Source organism: Somniosus microcephalus, chromosome 10, assembly GCF_052327205.1.
Source record: "Somniosus microcephalus isolate GS21.2 chromosome 10, FLI_Smic_1.0, whole genome shotgun sequence".
Lineage (NCBI taxonomy): Eukaryota > Metazoa > Chordata > Chondrichthyes > Squaliformes > Somniosidae > Somniosus > Somniosus microcephalus.
The window spans coordinates 22,206,937-22,222,989 of record NC_140996.1 but is presented as its reverse complement, the minus strand read 5'-3'; the positions used below and the strand labels follow the sequence as shown (position 1 = coordinate 22,222,989).

The window sequence follows — 16,053 nt, the reverse complement described above, 5'->3', positions numbered from 1 at the left end:
TTAAATTTTATATTGTAGCCAAACCTCCAAACCAGATTCTCCAATCTGTGCTCCCATTGAGTGAGGTTTGTACTGAGTCGTGAAAATTTATCCTAAAATGTTTCTTCCAAATATGCAAGCAAGGACATAAAATTAACTATTCTATTGCTATGGTAATGGTCACAGCTATAGCTCGAATTGACCAACGCCTTAATAACAAACTTGAAGGCGTGAGCTTTTCAGGGGTTTTACCAGCCTGTTTTAGTAATCTGACTTGCTTCATACCAGATTAACTAACTAGTGTTTATAAGAAGTGCTGATCTGCAAGAATGGTTTTAGGAAAGGAGCACCTCAAGGTAGAAGAAAGAATGTTTTCACTTGGTTATCTTTGTGTGGGAGGAGAGGGGAGAATAGTATTCAGGAGCAAATTTCAAATCTCTCCATTTAGAATGTTTGCTTGTATTAAAGAGTAACTACCATTTTTACGTTCTAAACAATATCAAGTTCAAACCTGAAACTGGTATTTGGTCAAACTGAAGTCCAATCGGAGACAAAGGTGGTGACACAGGAGAAGACTTCTCTGGAAACATGGGGCTCGTTAGGCTCCCTAAACTGCATGCTCTTCCGGCACCTTGGATGGGACTTGATGAAAATTGCCCCTAAAATGGACAAGGGTGGATTTACATTACCGCATTGTATTGTGTGGCATGCAAACATTTCTTGGTATAGTGTGATTTCTTAGGAATACTAGAGCAATGAAACAAAATGGAACCACATGATGGGTCTCTTGCTCAGGTCATTGTTCTAAATGGACCAGGCTATAGAAACTCAATTAAATCTAAAAATTAAACATTCAATTAGTAATCAAACAAGTTTGATAGAAGTTTCTCACTAACACACACGGCTAACTTTTATTAAACTACAGAAACAAACTCAAGGCTCAACAGCTACTTTCCTTGAAAAAAGGCTTTACACTATCAGAGTAAGCTAATTCCATACAAAATCTTTCTTCTCTACCACCCCCAAAAATAAAATATTACAAGAGTGAAAACTGAAAATGTTTTCTGACTTCAGGCAGTTTGCGGAGGGACCTCCCATGAATCCTCGCTTCAATCCAGAAGTGCTTTTCAGTGCAGTAAGAATTTGTTTTTAACTAAACACACTGCAATCAACCACCCCCTAGACCGAAGGGTGTGTTGATGCGGAAACAGGAGAACACAAGCACAGTCACAAGATTGGTCTATGAAAAACAGCAATTAGCTGTGTTTTATTTTAGCAAACGGGGAAAAAGCTTCACATCTGGCAAAATCCAAAACATAAGCCAGGGTTACTTTACCACTAGTTCCTTCGGCTCTGGCCCGGGCCCTGCTTTCTCCTCAGGCTCTGGCCTGAGTCCTCAGGCTCCCTTTCCCTGAAGGGATGCACTAGTTTGCCTTTTGAACTAGTGAGCTAATGGGTAGATTTGCCTCAGGTGTGTTGGAGGTGGGTGTGGCCTTCACCTGGATTGGAGTAAGAGGGGGACTTTGTCTCCATCTGGTGGCCACATACCATCCATTCACCACAAACCGCCTCCATAGCTCACAACACATTATAGTTGAAAAATATATAAACAGCTAACTTTTAATTGTATAAAATACCTAGCACCAGTTTTCCCAGAGGCTACCCTCCCACCCCACGACTCCAAAAAGCTATTCCGGGCATATCTTCCTAGAATAAAAGATACCGAAGAGATGGAAGTGTATAATAATTCATTAAATCGAATCAAGAGACTGAAGTTGGTGAAAACAGAGTGAAGCTCAGCTTGTTCTCAAAATCATGAAACTGAAGTTAGTTTTGCGATCTTGGCACCAAGTTGTGTGTATTTTTTTTTATTTTTTTTAATTGGCTTTTTCTAAAAAAACATTCTTCTACCGCCACTTTTCTGCTGCCACCATTTGTCAATAAGGCAACAATAGCACAGAGCAACTTTTTTTTTTTTCCCCACACAGTGAATCGCAAAAGAAAATCATCCATAGTTTAAAATATGATGAATTAAGGAACATCCTTCAGCTGACTACAGAATACATTATTAAAACACAATAAAGCTAGTTAATGGCAACCATATTTTCAGCAGTTCCATTACAGTAAATTCATACATCAGAATTTCTCATTTTTACAGTTCTGACAAACAGATTTAAAAACAAGATCCCTCGCCATGCACCATGCTGCCAAGGCTTTGCCAATGCTGCTCTACAACGGGCTGGTGAGAGGGAACTTTTGCAAACAGCCTGTGTTTACCTATTTCACTTCTTCCTTGTGGTGAAGCACTTAGTTGTGTTATTGGAAGTCAATGGAGAGAGGTAGCGGTCAGGAACATTGTGGAGGACTGGAGGCATAAAGCCACATCTTACCAATCTGCAGCACAACACACTAGAACCCCACATTCTACAATCGCTTTGCCCGAACAACTTTCTGTATAGGTCCTAAAAACTGACATTAGAAGCTTTATACAGTACTTACAGAACTAGGAGTTTTTGTGGGGCTCTTGCACCGAACTGGAGAAGACTCCAATGAACATAGATTTCCATGGGATTGGATAGGGTCAGCACATGGACTTTGCTCTGGAGAAGGAAGGGAGGAGCTATCAGAGCAACTTCTTTCACCATCTATAAATAGTTTCCTTCGAAGTGAAGATGCACTCAGGCTTTCATGGGACTGGTCAGCAGGGTCTTCCAATTTATAATGTTCACCTGAACACAGAAATAAACTTGATTACAACCGTAACATTACTACAATTTACAGCACCGTTAAAAGGGGAAGGGAAAGTACTTGTGGCAGGGGTCATACTTTGCGCCACCATGGAGACACTCAAATAGGGTTTCCCTCCCTCTCTGGCTGCTCCAGTGATATCAACTCCTGGAAGCATCCATGTGCATCCCACAGCAGCTCCATTGCAAACACCATGGCTACAATTTCAGACTGGACTGGGAACTACTCCAGAGCTACTAAATCCTAGGAAACAACATTACAGGCTGAGAATTTGCATCCCTAGCCTAGTTTCCTGGTTGGCAGGCTCAGAAGCAGCCCATGTCTTTTGAAATGGCGCAACACAGAAGAGGAGACCTTACTTATGGTCATCATGGCACCAAAACTTTGATACTTAAAAAACAAAATCCAAATTACATGAAACACTCCCCCAATACTTTCCACCTCTTAAGTAACTATTAGAAGGGCAAATCAGACAATCAGGTGCAAAAGTGAGCGCTCGTCATTCACAACCCTCCTAAAGTTTCAGTTATTTATTTCAATAATTGGGTACACTGACTTCTGCATCTGACTATCCAGTCTGCCCTCCCATTGAGTGAGGTCCCACACCTGGAGTACTAACTCAATCATGTTGCAGTCTTTGAACTGTGAAAATTGGTTTCCAGTTGGTTCTAGCTGTTGTGGCCCAGGATAGGAATTTTCCATTATTAAACTAGCTGTTTAAAATTTGCACTGAATGAAAACCATTTTTATTACTCAGTCATACCTAGCATCTCCAGCACCATTTGACAAAATTGCTGCATGAATTCTGCCCAAAATTCCATTATTAATAACAGAACTTCTACAGGAAACTTTGGTTTATCCGGAGGTTAACTGTCTGGAATGCTCGAGCCACCGGCAAAATTCAGGAGTCGGTTCAGTAAGTTTTATTTCTTTTCGTTGCTTTTTTTTCCCCACCAGTCAGGCTCTGCAAGGTCTAGCTAAAGCTGTTGCTTAGCTACAGAGACGCTTGCAAGCTACGGCCGACTGTTTAGAAGCTGTTGCTAAGCAACAGGGTTTGTTGCTAGATATGGAGCTCAAAAGCTTCAGTATGTTTTAACATTAGCGCTGGTTTGTCCGGCAGTTTTGATGGGACGGCAACAGCTCGGTCCCGTCGGTGCCGGATAGCACAAAGTTTCCTGTACTTCAAATATCTTGAAGTGTATTGGTAACACAATGTGGTTCAGGAGTTGTACATTCCATGAACTAGATATTTAATATTATGACAGATGAATGACAAGTGCCTTTCATTAAAATAAAAGGAAGGAAATGCACATCAGTGCTAACGGCAAGTATTTCTTTGAGATTCCCTCAATTTGTACAGTGCAGCAAAGGATTTGGATGCAACAGTTCAATATACAATAAATCCAGCAATGTTACGTGACAACAACTGTCAAGACAAATAGGATACTGTTATCTCTCTCTCTCTTAGGCAGTCCCTCGGAACCGAGGATGACTTGCTTCCACATTAAAAATGAGTTCTCAGGTGACTGATGAGTCCAATGCGGGACCTACAGTCTCTGTCACAGGTGGGGCAGACGGTGGTTGAAGGGGCGGGTGGGTGGGGTGCTTGGGTTGACGTGTGCTCCTTGCGCTGCCTGCGCTTGGCTTCCGCTTGCTCCCGGCGAAGAGACTCGAGGTGTTCGGCGCCTTCCCGGATGCTTCTCCTCCACTTTGTGCGGTCTTGGGCCAGGGATTCCCAGGTGTCGGTGGGGGATGTTATACTTTTTCAAGGAGGCTTTGAGGGTGTCCTTGAAGAGTTTCCTCTGCCCACCTAGGGCTCTCTTGCCATGCCGGAGCTGAGTAGAGCGCTTGTTTTGGGAGTTTCGTATCGGGCATGCGGACAATGTGACCCGTCCATCAGAGCTGATCGGGCGTGGTCAAAGCTTCGATGCTGGGGATGTTGACCTGAGCAAGAACACTGGTGCGCCTATCCTGCCAATGGATTTGCAGGATCTTGCGGAGGCAGCGTTGGTGGTATCTCTCCAGTGCTTTGAGGTGCCTGCTGTACATGGTCCATGTCTCTGAGGCATACAGGAGGGCGGGTATCACTGCTGCTCTGTAGACCATGAGCTTAGTGCCGGGTTTGAGGTCCTGGTCTTCAAACACTCTTCCTCAGGCTGCACTGGCACACTGAAGGCGGTGTTGGACTTCGTCGTCGACATCTGCCCTTGTTGACAGTAGGCTCCCGAGGTATGGAAAGTGGTCCACGTTGTCCAAGGCTTTGTCGTGGATTTTGATAATCAGGGGGCAGTACTGTGTGGCGGGGGCAGGTTGGTAGAGGACCTTTGTCTTACGGATGTTTAGTGTTATGATGCACAAGTAGATCCCTAAAAAGGTACCACTGCAAGGAGATAATGCTGAATCAACAAAGCACTGGGGATCATTGTGCCCAATTTTGGTTACTCTGCTTACAATGAGTCATAAGCATTGTAAAAATTTTAAAGGGCAAAAAATTGTTAGTATCTTAAAGTCAAAGATGCCAAGGGAGATTCATCTGTTCATGAGGGAACCAACAGAGGAGAGGATGTTGTAAACTAAACTGGTAGCATGAATGTGACGTAATGGATTGTCCCAATTAAGGGAAGAGAAATGGACGCACCAATTTTAAGTTAAAAGGCACAAGTATAAATTGTTTACCAATAGAAGAAACTGCAAATTTGTGAGGAGCTCCGAGTAGCTGCTGTTTGACTAGTGAGCACTCATCAATTGTCCAATGACCAACTAGCGTCTATCCTCCTGGGGAATGGAATGGTCTTTGGGAATTAGATGGCTTCAAAATGACATGCCTGATAGTGTGAGCCTGGAACAAAGTCAAGCTGTGGCAGGCTCAGTAATCCAATATCTGAGCCAAGCAAGTCTAGGACTAATCAAAAGAACTGTTGACGATTGACCAGCCAGCCTCGCTCACAACTAGATCCTCGAGAAGTTAAACTGTGACTGGAGCTGGGAATCTGAACATTCAGCTCCAGGATGTTCTTCCACTCAGTGCCTCTGCCCAGACAATAGCTGACACTTTACCAGTGCTCTGTGCTGGTATTCTTTATTTAGCTGCTTCAACTCCAGCAATACTGTTGCGCATACTTGAGGATCTAGAAGTCTTGTTCCTTACCAACCAGTGCCTAGGATCTCTGGACTAAGGTAATTAGAAGTACCCCTGTGGGAAGAGTGTGCACACTCCATAATCAGGTACAGGAAACTTTTGTTTAACTGGAGGTTAAATGTCCAGAAAGCTCTATCTACCGGCAAAATTCAGGAGCCGTTTCCTATAAGTTTTTTTACTGCTCGTTGCTTTTTTTTTCCAGTCAGGCTCTGCAAGGTCTAGCTGAAGCTGTTGCTTAGTTACAGAGACGCTTTTAAGCTGCGGCCGACTGTTTTGAAGCTGTTGCTAAGCAACAGGGTTTGTTGATTCACACGGAGCTCAAAAGCTCCGTATGTTTTAACATTAGCGCTGGTTTCTACGGCAGTTTTGATGGTACGGCACCAGCTCGGTCCCGTCAGTGCCGGATACCAGAAAGTTCCTGTATTGTCTGGATTTCTCAGCAACTTAGTTTGGAGACTTAAGAACATAATGAAGGGTTGCTATGTGACAAACATACAACTAACCAAAATAAAAATCCATATTAATTCATTAAAAGCGAGGAGATAAATGGACAATTGCAGAAATTAACAAGGGTACAGTTTGGTCTCAAGATAGAATGAAATTAAATGGGTCTAAATCGGTCTTGTACATGAGGGGTGTCCAAACATTTGCCTTTATGGGTCCCATGACCCCTCAGGGCAACATATAACATTTAAATCCATGTTCCCATTAATTTGGAGATATTTGAAGTCTTGAAATTCTAATTTACGACTTGTCCACCAATGAAACAACAGTATTAAAGAAAGCCTTTTCCAAATCTCCAGCCCACAAAATTCAAACAGGTAAAACCAAAAAAGAAATCACAGTTTAAATAGGACTGAGCTGCCTGGGCTTCGAGAGCCAGAGTGCCTGGCCTCAGCAGCTGCTTTTAGCCTTAGGACCACAGGTCGAGACCCCTGCTGTAAATGGATCTAAATGACAAGGTGACCCAGATAGGCTGAATGCCTTTTTCTTTTCCACTGTCCTATCCCCCACCCAGATAGGGAATAACTAAACCAGAACACTGGCACAAACCATTTCTAAACCCAAAGTATTGTACAACACATGCTCAATATTTTATCCGTTTCAATTATATTATCAGACAACACGTTAATGCTTTATACATTACCTATTATTTTTTCTAGATCGTAGTCCACAGGTAATGACAACAAGGTCTGACAAGCTGCTGCACAAAAAACAGAATTTAAATTATTGAACAGATCTCCTTAAACTACAGGAGACTTTGGTTTATCCGGAGGTTATATGTCCGGAATACTCGATCTAACGGCAAAAATCAGGAGCCATTTTCTATAAGTTTTTTTAGTTCTCGTTGCTTTTTTTTCCCCCCAGTCAGGCACTGCAAGGTCTGTAGCTATAGCAACAGCTTCAGCTAGAGACGCTTGCAGCTGCAGCCGACTGTTTTGAAGCTGCAGGGTTTGTTGATTCACACACAGCTTTTCAGTTCCGTATCTCTCAACATTAACGCTGGTATGTCCGGCACTTTTGATGGTACGGCACCAGCTCGGTCCCGTCAGTGCCGGATATCAGAAAGTTTCCTGTAATGATTCATATTTACAGTAACAAGATTATTCTGTTTTATCTGCAGTACATATTTAATATGTTTAATGGATTGCAGAAGTTCTGATCATTGTTTTTTTCCAATCTTCTTTAGGTATGTAATTGTGCCAGCAGCTTGAAGGGTAGTCATTATACCACCTCAGTTCGAGAAGGATAAACTGGGTAACTATAGACCAGTTAGTCTAACATAATTTGTGGGCAAATTCTTAGCATCCATAATTTGAGATCAAATTAGTGAGCATTTAGAGATGCAGAGGATAATTGAGGGCAGCTATCATAGATTTGATAAATTTGTCAAACATGACTTGATTAATTTGTCAAACATGACTTGATTTTAACAAAAAATTTTGAAGAAGTGACTGACTGTATGCTAAAGGGAATATTATGCACTTAGATTTTCAAAAAACAGCAGATAGTGTCTCATAGAAGGCTGAATATAAACATTCAGGTATCTATATATATATAAAGCGGCTCGTCTGTCTGTCTGCCTGGTCTCTATACGTTTGGAAGTTACAGAGTGTACCGACGCGCACGTCGCCTCAAAAGAAAGCTTGCGATTCCGGACCGGTCATAGGCCTATTTACGTTTCGGCCGGACAAAAATCCCGCCCGCGGTATCCCAAAAACGTTCAGCGTTCCGCTCATCCAGCATCTCATCAGCGACCGTGTGACGTCGAGGTCTTCCTGCAGTTGAGTGTCGAGTGACTCGACGATTGACCAATCCTACGCTTCGGTGACCTGACCGGTCGACCAATCGGTGCGTGTGTGGGCGGGCCTTATCCTTCTGAACCGAGGTGAGTGGCCGCCATCTTGATTTTCCACGATTTTTTCCCCCACACTTTGTGTGTGTTAGGGAACTAAGGTAAATATTTTAATGATGTGTTAGGGAATTAAATAACAATTTATTTGTGTTTTATATTGTGTTTAGCAACCCCCCCCCCCCCCTCCTCCTCACCCTCGCGCAGGGGAGACTCGGGGCCTGAAGCTGAAAAAATTTCTCTCTCTCTCCCTTTCTTCCCTCTCTCTCTCTCCTTCTCCTCTTCGCTCTCTCTCTCCTTCTCCTCTTCCCTCTCTCTCCTTCTCCTCTTCCCTCTCTCTCCTTCTCCTCTTCCCTCTCTGTCTCTCTCTACTTCCCCCTCTCAGGTGTCGCGGACGGAGCGCGGGCGCGCCGCCCGAAGTTTCCCGCTCGCTAACGGCCTTGCCGGCTCCCGCGGGCCGCTCGCAGCCGCCTGCACTCACCGCGCATGCGCCGCCCGCCCGCAGCCCTCGCTCCCGGCCGCCGCTCAGCACTCCCGCTCTCGCAACGGCACCGGACCTCAGGTAGGCAGGGGGAGGGGCCCGAGAGAGGGACAGAGGGGAGCGGGGGAGGGGAGAGGGGAGGGAGGGACACAGACAGGGGAGGGGTGGGGGTGGGCGAGGGGAGGGAGGGAGGGAGACGGGAGGGGAGGGAGGGAGAGGAGGGGAGCGGGGGGGGTGAGGGGAGCGGGGGGGGGTGAGGGGAGCGGGGGGGGGGTGAGGGGAGCGGGGGGGGGGGGTGAGGGGAGCGGGGGGGGGGTGAGGGGAGCGGGGGGGGGGTGAGGGGAGCGGGGGGGGGGTGAGGGGAGCGGGGGGGGGGGTGAGGGGAGCGGGGGGGTGAGGGGAGCGGGGGGGGTGAGGGGAGCGGGGGGGGGTGAGGGGAGCGGGGGGGGTGAGGGGAGCGGGGGGGGTGAGGGGAGCGGGGGGGGGTTGAGGGGAGCGGGGGGGGGTGAGGGGAGCGGGGGGGGGTGAGGGGAGCGGGGGGGGGTGAGGGGAGCGGGGGGGGGTGAGGGGAGCGGGGGGGGGTGAGGGGAGCGGGGGGGGGTGAGGGGAGCGGGGGGGGGGGTGAGGGGAGCGGGGGGGGGTGAGGGGAGCGGGGGGGGGTGAGGGGAGCCGGGGGGGGGGGGTGAGGGGAGCGGGGGGGGGGTGAGGGGAGCGGGGGGGTGAGGGGAGCGGGGGGGGTGAGGGGAGCGGGGGGGTGGTGAGGTGAGCGGGGGGGGTGAGGGGAGCGGGGGGGGGTGAGGGGAGCGGGGGGGGGTGAGGGGAGGTGAGGGGAGCGGGGGGGGTGAGGGGAGCGGGGGGGTGAGGGGAGGTGAGGGGAGCGGGGGGGGTGAGGGGAGCGGGGGGGGGTGAGGGGAGCGGGGGGGGGTGAGGGGAGCGGGGGGGGGGTGAGGGGAGCGGGGGGGGGGTGAGGGGAGCGGGGGGGGGGTGAGGGGAGCGGGGGGGGGTGAGGGGAGCGGGGGGGGGTGAGGGGAGCGGGGGGGGGGTGAGGGGAGCGGGGGGGGTGAGGGGAGCGGGGGGGGTGAGGGGAGCGGGGGGGGTGAGGGGAGCGGGGGGGGGTGAGGGGAGCGGGGGGGGGTGAGGGGAGCGGGGGGGGGGTGAGGGGAGCGGGGGGGGGGTGAGGGGAGCGGGGGGGGGTGAGGGGAGCGGGGGGGGGTGAGGGGAGCGGGGGGGGGTGAGGGGAGCGGGGGGGGTGAGGGGAGCGGGGGGGGGTGAGGGGAGCGGGGGGGGGGTGAGGGGAGCGGGGGGGGGTGAGGGGAGCGGGGGGGGTGAGGGGAGCGGGGGGGGTGAGGGGAGCGGGGGGGGTGAGGGGAGCGGGGGGGGTGAGGGGAGCGGGGGGGGTGAGGGGAGCGGGGGGGGTGAGGGGAGCGGGGGGGGGGTGAGGGGAGCGGGGGGGGGTGAGGGGAGCGGGGGGGGTGAGGGGAGCGGGGGGGGGTGAGGGGAGCGGGGGGGGGTGAGGGGAGCGGGGGGGGTGAGGGGAGCGGGGGGGGTGAGGGGAGCGGGGGGGGTGAGGGGAGCGGGGGGGGGTGAGGGGAGCGGGGGGGTGAGGGGAGCGGGGGGGGGTGAGGGGAGCGGGGGGGGTGAGGGGAGCGGGGGGGGTGAGGGGAGCGGGGGGGGTGAGGGGAGCGGGGGGGGGTGAGGGGAGCGGGGGGGGGTGAGGGGAGCGGGGGGGGGTGAGGGGAGCGGGGGGGGGTGAGGGGAGCGGGGGGGGGTGAGGGGAGCGGGGGGGGGTGAGGGGAGCGGGGGGGGGTGAGGGGAGCGGGGGGGGGTGAGGGGAGCGGGGGGGGTGAGGGGAGCGGGGGGGGTGAGGGGAGCGGGGGGGGGTGAGGGGAGCGGGGGGGGGTGAGGGGAGCGGGGGGGGGTGAGGGGAGCGGGGGGGTGAGGGGAGCGGGGGGGTGAGGGGAGCGGGGGGGTGAGGGGAGCGGGGGGGTGAGGGGAGCGGGGGGGTGAGGGGAGCGGGGGGGTGAGGGGAGCGGGGGGGGGTGAGGGGAGCGGGGGGGGTGAGGGGAGCGGGGGGGGTTGAGGGGAGCGGGGAGCGGGGGGGGGTGAGGGGAGCGGGGGGGTGAGGGGAGCGGGGGGTGAGGGGAGCGGGGGGTGAGGGGAGCGGGGGGTGAGGGGAGCGGGGGGTGAGGGGAGCGGGGGGTGAGGGGAGCGGGGGGGTGAGGGGAAGGGGGGGGGTGAGGGGAGCGGGGGGGGTGAGGGGAGCGGGGGGGGTGAGGGGAGCGGGGGGGGGTGAGGGGAGCGGGGGGGTGAGGGGAGCGGGGGGGTGAGGGGAGCGGGGGGGTGAGGGGAGCGGGGGGGTGAGGGGAGCGGGGGGGTGAGGGGAGCGGGGGGGGGTGAGGGGAGCGGGGGGGGTGAGGGGAGCGGGGGGGGTTGAGGGGAGCGGGGAGCGGGGGGGGGTGAGGGGAGCGGGGGGGTGAGGGGAGCGGGGGGTGAGGGGAGCGGGGGGTGAGGGGAGCGGGGGGTGAGGGGAGCGGGGGGGTGAGGGGAGCGGGGGGGTGAGGGGAGCGGGGGGGGTGAGGGGAGCGGGGGGTGAGGGGAGCGGGGGGGGTGAGGGGAGCGGGCGAGGGGAGGGAGACAGGGGAGGGGAGGGAGACAGGGGAGGGGAGGGACGGGAGGGGAGGGGAGGGACGGGAGGGGAGGGAGGGAGGGATAGGACAGGGAGAGGACATGACAGGGAGAGGGGGGACACACAGGGGCAGGGAGACCAAGCGCCCCAAAATTTCCCTCGCGCCCCAAAATTGCCCTCGCAACGCGGGGCTCCCCAGCTAGTCTATATATATAAAGCAGCTCTTCTGTCTGTCTGTCTGTCCGCCTGGTCTCTATGCGTTTGGAAGTTACAGAGCGTACCGACGCGCGCGTCGCCCCAAAAACGTTCAGCGTTCCGCTCTCATTAGCGACCGTCTGACGTCGAGGTCTTCCTACAGTTGAGTGTCGAGTGACTCGACCATTGACCAATCCTACGCTTTGGTGACCTGACCGTGTGTGGGCGGGCCTTATCCTTCTGAACCGAGGTGAGTGGCCGCCATCTTGATTTTCCACGATTTTTTTCCCCCCACACTTTCTGTGTGTTAGGGAACTAAGGTAAATATTTCAATTATGTGTTAGGCAATTAATTTAACAATTTATTTGAGTTTTATATTGTGTTTAGCAACACCCCCCCCCCCCCCTCCTCCTCACCCTCGCGCAGGGGGGACTCGGGGCCTGAAGCTGAAAAAATTTCTCTCTCTCTCTCTCTTTCTTCCCTCTCTCTCTCTCCTTCTCCTCTTCCCTCTCTCTCCTTCTCCTCTTCCCTCTCTCTCCCCTTCTCCTCTTCCCTCTCTCTCCTTCTCCTCTTCCCTCTCTGTCTCTCTCTACTTCCCCCTCTCCGGTGTCGCGGACGGAGCGCGGGCGCGCCGCCCGAAGTTTCCCGCTCGCTAACGGCCTTGCCGGCTCCCGCGGGCCGCCCGCACTCACCGCGCATGCGCCGCCCACACTCACCGCGCATGCGCTGCCCGCCCGCCGCGGCCGTCCATCAGCCGCGCGATACGCGGGGGACCTCAACAACGGCACCGGACCTCAGGCGCTAGGCAGGGGGAGGGGCCGGAGAGAGGGACAGAGGGGAGTGGGGGAGGGGAGGGAGACGGGAGGGGAGGGGGAGACGGGAGGGGAGGGGGAGACGGGAGGGGAGGGGGAGACGGGAGGGGAGGGGAGGGAGGGAGGGGAGGGGAGGGAGAGAGGGGAGGGAGAGAGGGGAGGGAGAGAGGGGAGGGGAGGGAGAGAGGGGACAGGGAGAGGACATGACAGGGAGAGGGGGGACACACAGGGGCAGGGAGACCAAACGCCCCAAAATTGCCCTCGCAACGCGGGGCTCCCCAGCTAGTATGATATAAAAAGAGGAAAAGTAGTACCACATAGAAAGTTGGTTAAACAGACAGGAGGATAAAGGGTTAGTGCCCATGTTGGTCGGGTTGGAGAACAGTTGGAAGTGGTGTACCCCAGGGTCAGCGTCAGGTCCACTTTTGTTCTCATTATATTATATCACTAGATGATTTGGACTCGAGTGTAGGGAGCACATTATCAAAATTGAGGACAACACAAAAGTATTGCTTTGAAAAGGAACAGCGCATAGGCAGATTAACAGAATGACCAGATAGGTGCCAGATGCAATTTAATGCAGAAAAGTATTTAGGAAATTCATTTTAGGGGAAAAAAAAGAGGAATGGGATTATATACTCAAGAGAAGGACATTGAAGGTTGTAAATGAACAGAGAACTAGGGGTGCAAATGCATCATTGCAAGTGCAGGTAAATAAAGCCATTAAAAAGCCAACAGCATTTTTGGTTTAAGAAATAGGGATTTACAGTTGAAGAGAAAGGAGGTAATAATTAATTTGTACAAGGCAATGATAAGTCCACAACTGGAGTATCAGTTTCCGTTTTGGGCAGCCCATTATAGAAAGGGCATCAAAGCCATAGATTCATCAGGATAATACCAGGGATTAGAAATTATAGTTATAAGGAGAGACGGGAGATACTGGGACTATTTCCAAAGGGGCGGAAAAAGGCAAAGAGGAGATTTAAAAATATGAAGAGTTTTGATAGGTTGAAGAGAGAAAAACTTTTTCCTCTACTCGGGAGGAGGGATTATAAATTTAAAATGGTCACCGAGAGAATGAGAGGGAGGGGGTTAGGAGAAATGTATTTTATTTAGAGAGCTGTTGGAGCATGGAATGCTTTGTCACAGGAAGTAATTGAGGCAGAGGCCACTGCCAGCTTTTAAGGAAAAAGTGAACAAATATACTGGGCTTTGGGGAAGAGTGCCCTGTTATCACGTCCTTAACTTTTAGAAGAGATAGGCAAAATGGAAAAGGAGGAGGGGTAGCCCTGATAATAAAGGATGGGATAAAGACAGTAGAGAGAAAGGATCTTGGCTCCGAAAAACAAGTAGTAGAATCCGTTTGGGTGGAGCGAAGAAACAGCAAAGGGCAGAAAACATTGGTAGGACTTGTTTATAGGCCCCCAAATAGTAGTTGTAATGTAGGGCAGAGTATAAATCAGGAAATTAGAGGTGCATGTAACATGGGTAATACAGTAATCATGAGGGACTTTGATCTACATATAGACTGGGCAAACCAAATTTGCAGTAATAGTGTGGAGGATGAATTCATGGAATGTATGCAAGATAGTTTTCTAGATCAGTATGTTGAGGAACCAACTAGGGAACAGGCTATTTTAGATCTAGCATTGTGCAATGAGAAAGGGTTAATTAATAACCTTGTAGTAAAGTGGCCTTTAGGGAAGAGTGACCATAACATGATAGAATTTGATATTGAGTTTGAAAGTGATTGTTAAGTCCGAAACTAGGGTCTTAAATTTAAACAAAGCAAACTACGTAGGTATGAGGGGCGAGTTGGCCAAGATAGATTGGGAAACTACATTAAAAGGTATGACGGTAGATGAGCAATGGCTAGCATTTAAAGAATACATAATTTACAACAAATATACATTCCTTTAAGGCACAAAAACCCCACAGGAAAAGTGGTCCAACCGTGGCTAACAAGAGAAGTTAAAGATAGTATTAGATCAAAGGAAGAGGCTTATAATGTTGCCAAAAAGAGTAGTAAGCCTGAGGATTGGGAGGTTTATAATTCAGCAAAGGAAGACCAAAAAATTGATAAAGGGAAAATAGAATAGGAGTGCATTGAGTGCTGCTGGAGTTTTGGTAAGTGGGAGAAAAATCATTTAAGAGTATTTTGTGAATTTTAGTGTGTTAAAAAGTCAATTATTTGAAGTAAGTTTAATTTTTTAAGGGTATATTAAACTATTGGGCAGTTTAAACCGGAAGTAGAATCCGGGTATAAAAGGGGTGGGGCTAGTGCTGTGCTTTGTGCATGGAGTGCTGCTGGAGTTTTGGCAAGTGGGAGAGTTCGGGCAAGTGGGAGGTGAGGGTGTGTTTTTTGCTCTGTTTTTCCCCCCACTCCCAGGCTTAGACAGCACTGCGGAGGCGGAGCAGCGAGACGAGTCAACCAAACAGGCCCCACAGACAGTATTCAAGGAGGAGGTTGGTGATCAGCTGGTTGGTTGGTTTTCTTCCTTCTCTTCTCTTTTATACCTTTAAGTTGGTAAGTCCTATTGAATAGTGGTGTGATATCATCTATATCCGGGCAGGGTCTTCATAACCAATAATAAGAAATTTAATTAATTATATAGAATGGAGCAGGTGATGTGTTACTGTTGCGAGATGTGGGAGCCGGTGGACCCCATTGAGGCTCACAGTGATTACATCTGTGTGGTAAACCACTGTTTGTATTCCACTGTGTACATGCCTGGACATGCCTCGGCTGACTCCTCCCACAAGTCCTAGTATAAAGGTGACTGCTCCCCAGCCCTTTGTATTTCTGGACCGGTCGACCACTCGAGGCAGACCTTCATTCTTTTGTTATTAAAAGCCTTTAGTTACTCTCTTAACTCTCAGTCTTCTATGAGTAATTGATAGCGCATCAATCTGCGACAAGTGTTTGCTGCTAGAGGAACTCAAGTTCCATGTTATGGAGCTTGAGACCGAGCTTCAGACACTGCGACACATCAGGGAGGGGGAGAAGTTCCTGGACTCTGTTTCAGGAGATGGTCACACCTATGAAGTTAATTACTGCAGATGTAGTCAGTGGTCAGGGACAGGACGGTGTGACTACGAGTGAGGAAGGTACAGGGATCCAGGATGTAGTGTTGAAGGAGACGCAGCCCTTGCTCTTGTCCAGCAGGATTGAGGTTCTTACTCCCTGTGAGGGCGGGAGCGGGGACTGCAGGGAGGATGAGCAACCTGGCCACAGCACCGTGGTACAGGGGGCCATTCAAGTGGAGGGAGTAAAAAGAAATGTTGTAGTGGTAGGGGATAGTATCATTAGGGGGATAGATAGGGTTCTCTGCAGTCAAGAGCGAGAGTCCCGAAGGCTGTGTTGCCTGCCTGGTGCCAGGGTTAAGGACATCTCTTCTGGGCTGGAAAGAAACTTGGAGTGGGAGGGGGAGGATCCAGTTGTCATGGTCCATGTTGGTACAAACGACGTAGATAGGACAAGGAAGACGGTTCTGTTAAAGGAGTATGAGCAGCTAGGGGTCAAATTAAAAAACAGAACCTCAAGGGTAATAATCTCTGGGTTATTACCTGAGCCACGAGCGAATTTGGCTAGGTTAAATAAAATTAAAAAGAGTTAAATGCGTGGCTCAAAGACTGGTGTGGGAGAAATGGGTTTTGCTTCTTGGGACACTGGCACCAGTACTGGGACAGGAGGGAGCTGTTCCGTTGGGACGGACTCCA

The 16,053-nt window shown here is 51.2% G+C and overlaps 1 protein-coding gene across 4 annotated transcripts in view; it reads right to left on the bottom strand.

Annotated features, from left to right (window-relative positions):
- Nucleotides 1-16,053, bottom strand: part of bora (bora aurora kinase A activator) — a 46,034-nt gene that overhangs the window by 9,675 nt on the left and 20,306 nt on the right. For all 4 annotated transcript variants that reach the window (XM_085998476.1, XM_085998479.1, XM_085998478.1 and 1 more), the window contains exons 7-9: nucleotides 7,014-7,070; nucleotides 2,479-2,708; nucleotides 491-638 (exon numbers count right to left, since the gene is read on the bottom strand). In XM_085998476.1, coding sequence (XP_085854602.1) covers nucleotides 491-638; nucleotides 2,479-2,708; nucleotides 7,014-7,070 — 435 coding nt within the window. The remainder of the gene's footprint in view (nucleotides 1-490; nucleotides 639-2,478; nucleotides 2,709-7,013; nucleotides 7,071-16,053) is intronic.